A 12,621-nucleotide genomic window follows, 5' to 3' on the forward strand; every position below is an offset into this window, starting at 1 on the left:
ACTATGAGACTTGTTATTGAACTAAAATGTCTGTTTTTCAAACTCCTTTAGTAATTATTTCTAAGTAAAAATTTTATTGAAATACAGCTGTAAAGAGTACACAAATAATGAACATACAGCATAATGGTATATTTTAACAAAGTGAACACTCCCATAGCAAGAAACATTACTAACATCCCAGAAGCCCCTTTGTTGCCCCCACTGGAGTCACTGCTTTTCCCCACCTCAGGTATAACTGCTTTGCTAACTAGATTCATTTTGTGTTTATTTTTCACTTCTAAATAAATGGTATTTGAGCAAGCCTTGGGCCATTGTTACAGTTTTGATGATGGTGATTTGAATTTTTCAAAATAAATTTAAGTACAATGCACACACACACAGCACCTCCCCCTACCAATGTCCTCATTGCCCAGTGTACACACATACAGCATGTATCATCACCCAGCTTCAACAGTTAATTCATGGACAGTCTTCTTTCATCCAACCTTCCCAGTTATTTTGAAGTGAACCTCAAGTATGACATTATTGTTTTAGTAGATATTTTGAAATACGTATTCTAAAAGATGAAAAATTAATTTTTTTACCATAAAATGATTTAAATACTATAACCACACCTTTAAAAATCAGCTAATTCCTTGATACCAAATATTCCCTCAGTGTTCGAAACTCCTCAAGTACAATTTTGTATACTTTAAAAAAAAAAATTAAGTTCATACTTGCATTGGTTGGCATATCTCTTAAGTCTCTTAATCTAAAGGTTATTCCCTTACTGTCTTTTTTTTCTTGCAGTATTTGTTGATAATTATTTTTAGAAGCCGGTTGTTAGTTTTAATTTCTCAGAGTATACTTTCATGGTTGTTCTCATTCAACCTTTTATGATAGTGATTAGTGTGAACTTGTAAATTTGGGGTATAATTTACATACACTTAAACTCACAGATTTTAAGTAGTTGATGAATTGTACACATCAGTGTATTCCCCACTCAGTGTGTTTTGTTTTCAGTTGTTATCTTTTTTAAATAGAAAAAGAGACAAAATCTCTTCCATTCTTTAGATAGCCGTTTTGTGCATAGCCTGCTTCAGAAAAAAGGAGAGTTGAGTAATTTGCCCAGGGTCATACAGCTAGTGACTACACAGAACAGGAATTTAAATTCTGAATTTTTACTCCAGAACTCTTAAGTTTTCATGAAAATATGCTGCCTTCATGAATATCAGAAACCTAAGCAGTAGTAACTCTGTCCTTTGCAATTCCTGTTCCTTCCATGTACATGAAAAAACAATCATTTAAAACAAAATTATGTCAGATCCAATTGTGATAAAATTTTCTCTATGAACATGCATGTCTCAGGGTGTTTTAAAAGAAAATTTTGTACTGAAAAGTAAGTAAAGCAAAATAATTTGGTTCCTGTGGTGCAATAATAATGACATTTGACCAGTATTTTTGTTTTTAAAGGTAGGAGGAAAATAACTTACCAAATTATCTTTAGATAATTCAGTTCAGGAAGTATTACTTTCGTATAAGTTGGGCTTACTTAAATTTCCAGTTTAACTTTTAAAATGAAAAGTCTCCATTTTTATTTTATGGAAAATAGATTGACTTATTTACTTTAAAAGTTATTTTTTTATATTTTTACTGTTTTTTTTTTAATTGTTCTGTTACAGTTGTCCCATTTCCCCCTCATTTCTCTCCCCTGTCCTGGCCCCCCCCACCCAGTCAATCCCCATTCTGTTTTTCATGTCCATGAGATTTATTTTTAAAGCTTTTCCTAAAGTAAAATTAACATGAATTTGTTTTAAAGAGGTAATTTTTTAATGCCTTTCAAAAACTGTTTACCTATATTTAGGTTTAGTTATGATTTAAATTTAATTTCTAATTTGAAAAAAATGACGTGACTATTATTGCTGCTCCTTCTTTGCAAGTCTTGGAACACTTCATCATGTGAATTTCACTTTATCTTTAGATTTTTTTTTTTTTTTTTTAGAAACTCTCACTTTAAATACTTCAATCCAAATTGTTACATACATCAAGCTTGTTACTGGACTTTTTGTCCCAGCTAAGATCCTACCCCTCTCCCAAAATAATCATTTTGAATTGTTTAAGAAAATCAACCTTCTTTCAGACTTGCCATGTTACTTTTTAAAAATGCAGTTGCCTTTCCTTGGTTTCATTGAGCTTTTATATTCTTAAAAGAAACATTTCACAAAGAAGATGACGGTTCTCTCTAATAGAAGTGCATATTGCTTCTTGAAAGGCTTTTTTATGTGAAGTTGGTTGGGTAAGACAACTGAAACAACCAGTTAAGCTCATTCCTTCTGTGCTTATTATTAACCTCAAAGCTCCTAGTTTTAACCTCTGGTTCAGTCCCATCTTACTAGATTTAAGTGGCTTTTGTTTTGTTTTTTTTTTCATGCAGGTTCTGCTCATTAATCACCATGAGTGTGGATCTGAAGAAGAGTTTATTACCTCTTTTTTTGAGTATGTTTAACTTCAGATACACACAACGTAGCCTCTCCTTCCCTATTAGATTCTTAGAAGGTAGTTATATTTTTATAGTCTCATTCTTGTGACTTTGATAGTTGTGATCAATAAGAATGAACACTTATTCCTTACATGTTGGACTACTGCATGCAAATCAGTTCATTTAAAGCCTCCTGGAGGTCTTTGGCATGCTAGACATAAAACCATGAGTGTTTGTTTGTGGAGGTAACCATGTTCCAAAGAAATTTAAGAGTATTTCTTTTATCAAGAAAGTAGGAGAGTTATCCTTTAGGTTCTGGGAATCACTGACATTAAGGGGCTTTCTTTTGGTATGTGATTTTCAAAGTTAATTAAATGGGAAATGATAAATTAGAAATATTCCTGTGGTATCTCTGAGTGAGTAGTATAAAGAAATTAGCTTGCATTGTACCTATTGTATGCTTAACAAAATAGCTGATTTATTTTGTCATTAGTTAAATATTAATGAGCATATATTTTTTCATGTTTGCAATTTTTAGGCACATTAATATATTTTTATTCTTGTACATGAGTATGATGAATGAAATTACTTAAAACACATTTATTTTTTATTTTTTAAATCTAGGGCTGGAAAAAAGAAAGAATTCTGGCTGAATATCCTGATGGCAGGATAATAATGGTTCTTCCTGAAGACCCAAAGTATGCCCTGAAAAAGGTAAATTTCTAGTGAAATTTCATGTAGAATAGATAAAATAATTTTGCAGTTGATTTTCAGAGAATAACACATTGCTAGCATAGCACAATTTAAACACCTATACTGAAAACAAGAAATAAGCATTTAAAGATTACAACTCAACTGAAAAATTATGCTTAAACTTTGTTGTGTGTTTAGCATATGTAAAATGAATTTTTAGTGACTTAATTACTATTTCATATTATCAGTAATTTGAGTGATGGTGTAGAAAGCATGTTAATTAATAATGGCACATAAATGATTATAAAAATCAGGATTAAAATTTGACTCGATTTAGAAAATTAAAATTAATGTGAAGTTTCATTCTGGGAATACATTTCTAAATAAAAAGTTATTGCAGAAGGGGATCTAATAGTATAGGCCTTAGTAATTCTGAAATTAAGCATGAGGTAGTTGTATAATGTTAAGAGGGAAAAAAAACATGATATATTCTGATTTATTCAGAAACCTTAAAGAAAAACCTCATACCTAGTGTGAGCCAAGTTTTAGTCTAACTTAGAATTCTATACTTAAGGGTTCAGAGAAATGAACCAGAGAGAAAATGAAAACTAGAACCATTTTATTGAATATCTTACAAGTCAGGAAACCATAAGATAAACTTATTTTTAAATAATGTATTTTTCTTCAATCTCCAGATGCTTTTTCAGAATTGCCTCATACTGTAAAGCATGAGTCTAGTCATTTATCCAAAAAACTTAATTATACTTGAGTGTTTCTAAAATGTCTAGAAATAGAAGGAAAATTACATAATTTTTTTTTAGGTTAACAATTGGATCTCTTTAAATTTAGGAATATATCACCTGAAAGGGAGCTTAAAGGGAAATACTTTGAACTATTATTTGAAAATATAGCTAGCATTCTACTTAAAGTTTATTCTGTGCTTCCCGACTTTTTAGATAATGCTGTATATATGATTGGACAATCTCAGATGCCCAAATAAGCTTCTATACTACCAATGCCTAATAAGTATAGACTAGCATTTAGAATGGCATGTAAATCTGCCACCTCTCTTGTATTTGAAACATTGATCCAGTACAAAAACAAATACTTGTTGAATTAGTGTTGGATTAGTGATTGACTCCATGAAAATTAAATTATGGAATTTTTGGGATTCCAACTATGATCATTTGGAAACACACAGTAGGAATTTGCTAAACTACCATATGCAGCATCCAGACTTTACTTATTAGTAAGAATCCTCAGTAAACATTGATTTTCTCATTTTAGCCTCTTGGGGCAAAATCTTAATAACCTACAATTCAGTGTGTTACTAGTTTGTAACCCATAACAGGTTAAAAATTAAAATTTAGGGTATTGTGAGTCATTTGCCTTTAGGAATCAAATCAGGAGTTGTATTATGGGATACCATTCCAGGAATAGGAAGATTTGAGTTTTCATCACTGAATAAGGGATATATTATATGGTATTCTGAATACTTAACTTTTAGAGGTTATTTGCGTTTTAAATTTGGTAACACAAACCCATGTTTATTAGACTGAATATTTGCAGATCATTTTGTAACTAGGAAAGGAACTAATGTTTAAGTGCTCATAAAAGTCTTGACTTTAAGTGCCTCTAAAAGTTTGAGCTTATCATTGACTTTGACCACAGTTCTAGGAGGTAAACTAGAAGAAGCACAGTTTGCCAAATTAATATTAGTTGTTCAAATTTCTGCTTCTTGGTTTTTCTAGATACCCAATATCTGACAGGGAAGGTTACTTAATTTTGAATTCTTCTGCTTCCATTATGTAAAGTGAGGAACCATGGACCTTCAACAGATGTTGGATTTAAATGAAATAATATTCATAAAGTGCTGTGCATAAATGTCTGGCCTATAAATGGTTGACAAGGAATAAACGTGTTTGTTTCTTTTTTCTGTGCCCACCTCCATTTTACTGATGAGAGTACCAGTTAAGGTTTGGGAAGAAAAGTGGCTTTCCTGGCTCAGACTCCAGTGAAGTTCCCTCTGTGAAGCTTCTCCTAGGAAGCCCTAATGTTCTTACTGCCTGTTTTAGGACCTCTCACTTCTCTTGCTCCCTGACTGCTTGGCTTAGTTCATATCACTCTGCAGTACTTCCTCATGTTGCAAATTGGTCCACAGGGCTTGAAAAAGTTATTGGTAGCACAATCATTCAAAAGAATTCATTAGAGGATGTCCTACTTGGAATGATACACTCAACATACTGAATTGAAATTGTGTATTTTTACATATATACAATGCTTTCATTATTTAAAAAAAAATACTGTTCTTTATTTGGCAGGTGGATGAAATTAGAGAGATGGTTGATAATGATTTAGGTTTCCAGCAGGCTCCACTAATGTGCTATTCCAGAACTAAAACACTTCTCTTTATTTCTAATGACAAAAAAGTAGTTGGCTGTCTAATTGCAGAACATATCCAATGGGTAAGTGATTTTTAGAATGTTCATATGCAGTTTGGCGTTTGAAGAGTTTATTGTGCAATCTTAAGTAACATAACCCTAGTAAATTTATCAACATTTTATGTAACGAAGGCTACGAATGCAAGAATTCCTGTGTGTAATTCTTTACTAATAAAGCTGTATTTTCAGTATGTAGGATAAAAAATCTATAAGTCAAAACTACTGTTAAATTTTATTTAGGAAGTTTCTGTGTTGGATGCTAATATAATGTCTGTCTCAATTAGTCCCTTCAGCATTGGAATAAATAAAGGGTTGCCAAAATATAGCCTTAAAAAAAGATCAGCATGTTTTTGTAAATAAATGTTTATTGTAACATAGGCATGTCCATTTGCTTAAATATTGTCTATGGTTTCTTTCACACTGCAAAGATTTAAGTAGTTGCAACAGAGACCAGGTGGGCTGCAAATCCTAAAATACTTATCTGGCCTTTATTAAAAGTTGCCCACGTCCAGAGTAGGACACCGCTTCTTTGGTTGAGTTCTAGATGAGTGGTAGGCTTGTATTTAGGATACAAGTTGTACAAAAAACAAACGAGAGAATCACAGTAAAGGAGATAGATATGTTCACATTATGAGAGTTAAGTAATAACAGACCAATTTAAGAGAACAGAAGATTCTGAACTCCCGAATTATGTTCACTTTGAGGCATACTCCATTTGACTTTTCTTCTTTCAGCTGAGTTCTTGCTGATAAATTCAGTGCACATTTGATTTGACTTCTATTCACTTTATATCTTTTAGTATACTAATAGTTTTCCTGCAAATGTGTGCTTCCTCATGAAGTTTCTCAATAAAGTCAAAAGTCAAAATAAGTCTGTTTCTATATGTGAAGCTACCTTTTTAAAAAGAAAATTCAGCCTGAAATTGTATAGTTATAAATCTTCATACTTATAATAACAAAATGGTTTTAAATCAATAGCTGATAGGGTAGTTTGGGGATATAAATATGATATAAAATGACTAACTCGTGAAAGTTTGCCAAATTGAAATTGAGTTGATTTTACATAGTACAAAACCCTTGGGTTTTTTCCCCTCTATTCAACCTCATTCCAAAAATGACTTGTAAAAGTATTTATACTAGAAGATAGCTATGTGTAATGCTTGCTTTTGATGTAGTTGTTAATTTTCAGTTTTGTTGTCCAGTTGTTTTAAGTTTTAATATTGTGTCCCATCAGAAGGCCGGCTGAGTCCTTTTTGCATCTAGATTGGCAGAGATGTATGTTTTTTAAAGCAATTTCTATTTTTAAGGAGATGGGAATGTGAGGAAAGGACCTTTCTAAATTTTTTTTTTATAGCAAAAACCAAAACATTTATTCACAAACCGGCACCTCTCAGCACAGCACAGGACCAAGGGGGCTGCCTAGCTACATTTTCCCATTTCCTAAGGTTTAGTAACGAACGTCCTCCCCTTAGAGTTTGGATATCCTGTTCTCAAGAGGCATTTGTGCTGAGCCTCGGAATGCCCCTTTTCTAATGCTAGTATTGTTAACTCTGGCTTAGAGAAACCCCTCTAATTATATTTGCCCTCTACTGCTAAATATTTTCCCACTGGTTTAAAAGCTTCTTACACTTAAACACTTTTCACTCCTGCTCCCGTGCTGCCCGACCTGTGCCGGAGCCGCCGGGCACTTGGCGCCAGAAACGAAAGCCCCTTTGGGCTCGCCTCCCCCCCGCCTCCTCTAAATCCTTGATTTCTCTCCCATCCCTGTTCTAGTTTTCACACAAATATGAACCCTAGAACTATGGCAGCAATCACAGAAACAGCTGTTATGACTGCTGAGTTCTTAGTAGGTACTTTTGGTGGTCCTTAGAATGTGGGAGATAGAGAAAACTAACATTCAGTTCCTATTATGATGACACGGTGTTTTGTACCTGTTTCCAATAGGTAAGAAACACAAAGCTTAATTAAGTAACTTCCTCTCATGATCACATAACTGATAAGTAAATTAGAACAGAAATGTAGATCCAGACCTATTTCCTAAAATGAGAGGGAAAGTGTACATGATCCCCATAAGTTTCTTAAGAGGCCAGACAAATGTAGTGACCTCCTCACTAAGGTCAGTATTAGAAAATTGCTAAGTAATATTCTCACTTTAAATTTTTTTCTAATTTTGATACCTATAGGGCTACAGAGTTATAGAAGAGAAGCTTCCAGTTATCAGGTCAGAAGAAGAAAAAGTCAGATTCGAAAGGCAAAAAGCCTGGTGTTGTTCAACATTGCCAGAGCCTGCAATCTGTGGGATCAGTCGAATATGGGTATTCAGCATGATGCGTCGGAAGAAAATTGCTTCTCGCATGATTGAATGCCTAAGGTAACTTGAATGTAATCCTTTCAGTAGTTTAGGATTTAAACAGTTTTAGTATAAAGATTGTTATTTAATTAATCATAAATGTATAACCTTTATTTAAGTTAATTTAAACTTGCATAAAATTGTCAGTGTATTGGATCTGTTCTTTGTATGTGAAGTTAATCTGAGGGGGGAAGAAAGTATTGGTTAAATATTATTAAATCTTTCAAAATTACTTATTCATGAAAAATTAAATAAAATTACTTATTTGTAAATATAATTAAGCCAAAATAACCCACTTATGTCAAATTGTGCTTACTATTGGAGAATTTTAAAGACAATAAAATAAGTGAGAAATTTCTTGGGAATTTAGCTTTTAGGAAAAATTGCCTTAATATAATAATATTATTTATAAATTCTCTAAGCCTTTTATTAGTTTTTCCTTTTGCTTTTACCACTTGGTTTTTAAATCAAAGTTATTGAAGAAAAGACTCAAATTGCATGTTTTGGTTTTTGTTCTTTAAAGCACCATTGCTAAAGGGTTAATGGAGTAGGTTAAAATTAATCATGCAAATGAGGTTTTTAGGTCAGTCTCTTGCTTTTGTTTATTCATAGAATCCCTGTCTAGTATCTGTAGGTATAGCTTTCATAATAACCCATCATTGTTTTAAGTAAGATCCTAAGGTGCTGGAATCTTAGAGCCTTAATGTGTTTCTGGTATCTCCCCCTTATTTTATCACTGAGAAGTGAGAAGGGCTCAGACCTATCCACCCTTTTTGTGACAAGAGGCAAGTCTGTTTTTGAGCTCTTAAACAACAAAACCCAGGTTTAGGTTATACAACAATCATAAGATTGTTCTATTTTATAAAAACAGAGCAGTATAGCCATTTTATTTATTCTGTGATAGGTTGACACCATAAGCTTCTTGTTAAAGCATATAGAGTTTTTAATTTTTTCATTTATTGATCCTTTTTATGTACCCAGCTCACCTAGTTAAGATTACGCTGTGGCCCTGGACAGTGTGGCTCATTTGGTTGGAGCATAACCCTGTAAACCAAAAGGTTGCGAGCTCAGTTCCTGGTTGTGGCAATCCCCAATATGGGCGCGGGCTCCTGAGACCCTTGTCCAGGCGGGTATGGGAGGCAACCAGTCAATGCTTTATTCTCTCATCGATGTTTCTCTCCCTCGCTTTCTAAAAGCAATGAAAAAAATATCCTGGGGTGAGGATTTAAAAAAAAAAGATTACATTATGAAAATGCTACTAGTCTATATCCTGGCTAAATTAAAAATAATTTTTCAAAAATGACATCTTATTGAGATACAACTAACAGCATAAAATTTATCTTTTTAAAGTATACAATTCAGGGGGTTTTAGTATATATATATAAGGCTGTGCAACTGTCACCCGTTTAATTCTAGGAAATGTTCATCATTCCTCAAAAAAACTCCATACCCATTAACAGTCACTCCGCATTGCTCTCTTCACTATCTTGTGACAGTCACTATCTTGTGACAATCACTAATCTACCTTCTGTTTCAATGAATTTGCCCAATCGGAACATTTCGTGTGAATGGATATCTATGGTGTATGACCTTTTGTGACTGGTTTCTTTCACTTAACATTGTAAAATGTATCCACGTGCATCATTCCCTTTTTTTAAAGTATATTTTACTGATTATGTTGTTACAGTAGTCCCAGTTTTTTTCCCCTTTGCTCCCCTCAGCCCAGTAACCCCCTTCCCCCAGCAATCCGACCCCCCTTAGTTCATGTCCATGGGTCATGCATATAAGTTCTTTGCCTTCACCCTTTCCTGTATTATTCTTAACTTCCCCCTGTCTATTTTGTACCAACCAATTATGCTTCTTAGTCCCTGCACCATTTCCCCATTTCTCCCCCTTCCTCCTCCCAGCTGATAACCCTCCAAATGATCCCCGTACCTATAATTCTGCTCCTATTCTGGTTTGCTTAGTTGGATTTTGTTTTTATTTTTTAGATTCAGTTGTTGATAGTTGTGAGTTTGTTGTCATTTTAGTGTTCGTAGTTTTGATCTTCTTTTTCTTAAGTAAGTCCCTTTAACATTTCATATAATAATGGCTTGGTGATAATGAACTCTTTTAGCTTTACCTTGTCTGAGAAGCACTTCATCTGCCCTTCCATTCTAAATGATAGCTTTGCTGGATAGAGTAATCTTGGTTGTGGGTCCTTGCTTTTCATCACATTGAATACTTCTTGCCAGTCCCTTCTTGCCTGCAAAGTTTCTTTTGAGAAACCAGCTGATAGTCTTACAGGCACCCCTTTATAGATAAGTCTCTGCTTTTCTCTTATTACTTTTAAGATTCTCTCTTTATCTTTCACCTTTGGCATTTTAATTATGATGTGTCTTGGTGTGGTCTTCCTTGTTTGGAACTCTCTGTGCTTCCTGGATTTGTATGTCTATTTCCTTTGCCAATTCGGGGAAGTTTTCCTTCATTATTTTTTCACATAAGCTTTCAATTTCTTGCTCTTCCTCTTCTCCTTTTGGCACCCCTATGATTTGGACATTGGCATGTTTAAAGTTGTCCCAGAAGTTCCTAAGCCTCTCATTTTTTTTTCAATTCTTGTTTCCTCATGCTGTACTGGTTGACTGTTTTTTTCTTCCTTATATTCCAAATCATTGATTTGAACCCTGGTTTCCTTCCCTTCACCATTGGTTTTGTGTGGATTGTCTTTCATTTCACTTAGCATAGTTTTCACTTCTTCCCTTATGCATCTGCCGTACTCAAGCATATCTCTCAAGCCTGTGAGCATCTTTATCACTAGAATTTTGAATTCTGCATCTGTTAGGTTGGCTCTCTCCTCGTCACTTAGTTCTACCACTGGAACCTTTATCTCTTCCCCCTTTTGGGCCATACTTCTCTGTCTCCTCATCTTGACAGACTCCTGTGTGTTTTTGCCTCTGTGTCTTAGGTAGAGCTGTTGCTCCTGTTACGTTGTAAGGGGCGGAGCCTTAGGTATTCATCAGTACAGGGTGACCTGTTTCACTACGTTGTGGAGCTGTATATGGGGGAGGGGTCAGAGAAGGAACTTGCTCCTTTCCCAGGCCCCTCTCCCACCCTCATACGGGACTGGTGCCTCTCCAGCTGCCGCCCCAGCTGTCGTTCCCAGAGTGGGTGGGTCCACGGATGCTCTAGGACTGTGGGGACCCTTCAAACAAGCGGACTCTGCTGAGATACCAGCAGTCTCCTCCTCCGCCCCAACCCCCATTCGTCTGCACTGTCAGCAGCAATGAGGCTTGATTTTCCCTGGTGCCGGGACCGTGAGCTTCATGGTCTGGTCAAGAGCCAGGAATGCTCCCCAGGTGTCCCTCCCTACCCTTCAAAATGTGTGGCTGCATCCTCCGCTGGCCTTCTGCCGCTGCTGCCACCACCACACCGCATCCTCTCTGCCCGGGCTCCGCCCCTCCCACCTGTCTGGATGAGCATTTCTTCTTTATATCTTTGTTCGTTGGACTTCCATGCAGCTTGATGCTCTGGAACTTCTGGAACTTCTCCAGCTCCAAGGCAGTTGCATCCCTCCCAGCTGTGGAGGGAGACCCAGTGCACCTGTCTAGGCCTCCACCTTGGCCAGAAGTCCCGCATCATTCCATTTTTATTGCCAAGTAATATTCTACTCTGTGGCTTTACCACATGTTGTTTATTCATTCATTAGTTGAACATCTGGGTTATTTCCACCTTTAGGCAGTTATGAGTAATAATGCTTTGAACATTCATGTACAAATTTTTCTGTACAAATTTTTATTTCTCTTGATAAATAGATAAATATTTGCATGTCCTTATTTCTCTTGGTATATACCTAGGAGTAGAATTGTTGAGTCATGTGGTTACTGTATAGCATTTTGAGAAACTGCCAACTATTTTCCAAAGTGGCAATCCCACAAGCATTATATGAGAGTCTAATATCTTTACATTCTAACCTACACTTGTTATTGTCTGTCTCTTTAATTTGAGCCATCCTAATAAGTGTGAAGTGGCACTTCACTGTGGTTTTTTCTCACATTTCCCTAATGGCTATGATGTTGAGCATCTTTTCATGTGCTCAATATTTATATATCTTATTTAGAAAAATGCCTATTCAAATCCTATGTCCATTTTTAAATTGGTTGCTTTATCTTTTTCTTGTTGACTTTTACTAGTTCTTTATATATATTCTGGAGACAAGTCTGTTATCAGATATATGATATACAAATATTTTCTACCATTTCATGGCTGTCTTTTTATCTTTTTGGTGTATTTGAAGCACAAAAGTGTTAAATTTTGAACTCCAAATGAATATATCTTTTTCATTTGTCACTTGGAATTTTTAGTGTCATTTAAGAAGTCATTTACTAATCTAAATCCACAAAGATTTATTGCTTATATTTCCATCCAAGAGTTTATAATTTTAGTTCTTACATATAGGTCTTCAATCCATGTTAAATTAATCTTTATGTATGATGTGAGGTAGGATCCAATGACATCCTTTTGCATGTGGATATCCAATTGTCCCAGCACCAATTTGTTAAAAAGACTTTTTTTCTCATTGAATAGTCTTGGCACCTTGTCAAAATCATTGACTGTAAATGTGAAGGTTGGTATTTGGACTCTCAGTTCTATTCCATTAGTTTATTTTTTATTTCAGTAGCACACTGTTTGGAACTCTTGAAT

The 12,621-nt window shown here is 34.9% G+C and overlaps 1 protein-coding gene across 4 annotated transcripts in view; it reads left to right on the forward strand.

The window, feature by feature from the left end:
- ESCO1 (establishment of sister chromatid cohesion N-acetyltransferase 1) overlaps window positions 1-12,621 on the forward strand; it is a 72,053-nt gene that overhangs the window by 57,172 nt on the left and 2,260 nt on the right. For 3 of the 4 annotated variants that reach the window (XM_090285746.1, XM_090285747.1, XM_090285748.1), the window contains 3 exons: window positions 3,083-3,172; window positions 5,473-5,616; window positions 7,775-7,962. In XM_090285746.1, coding sequence (XP_090141872.1) covers window positions 3,083-3,172; window positions 5,473-5,616; window positions 7,775-7,962 — 422 coding nt within the window. Of the gene's footprint in view, window positions 1-2,413; window positions 2,530-3,082; window positions 3,173-5,472; window positions 5,617-7,774; window positions 7,963-12,621 lie in introns of those variants that run through there. The other variant, XM_090285749.1, reaches the window with a different exon arrangement.

This window comes from Furipterus horrens, unplaced genomic scaffold, assembly GCF_987537825.1.
Source record: "Furipterus horrens unplaced genomic scaffold, mFurHor1.1.pri manual_scaffold_8, whole genome shotgun sequence".
Classification (NCBI taxonomy): domain Eukaryota; kingdom Metazoa; phylum Chordata; class Mammalia; order Chiroptera; family Furipteridae; genus Furipterus; species Furipterus horrens.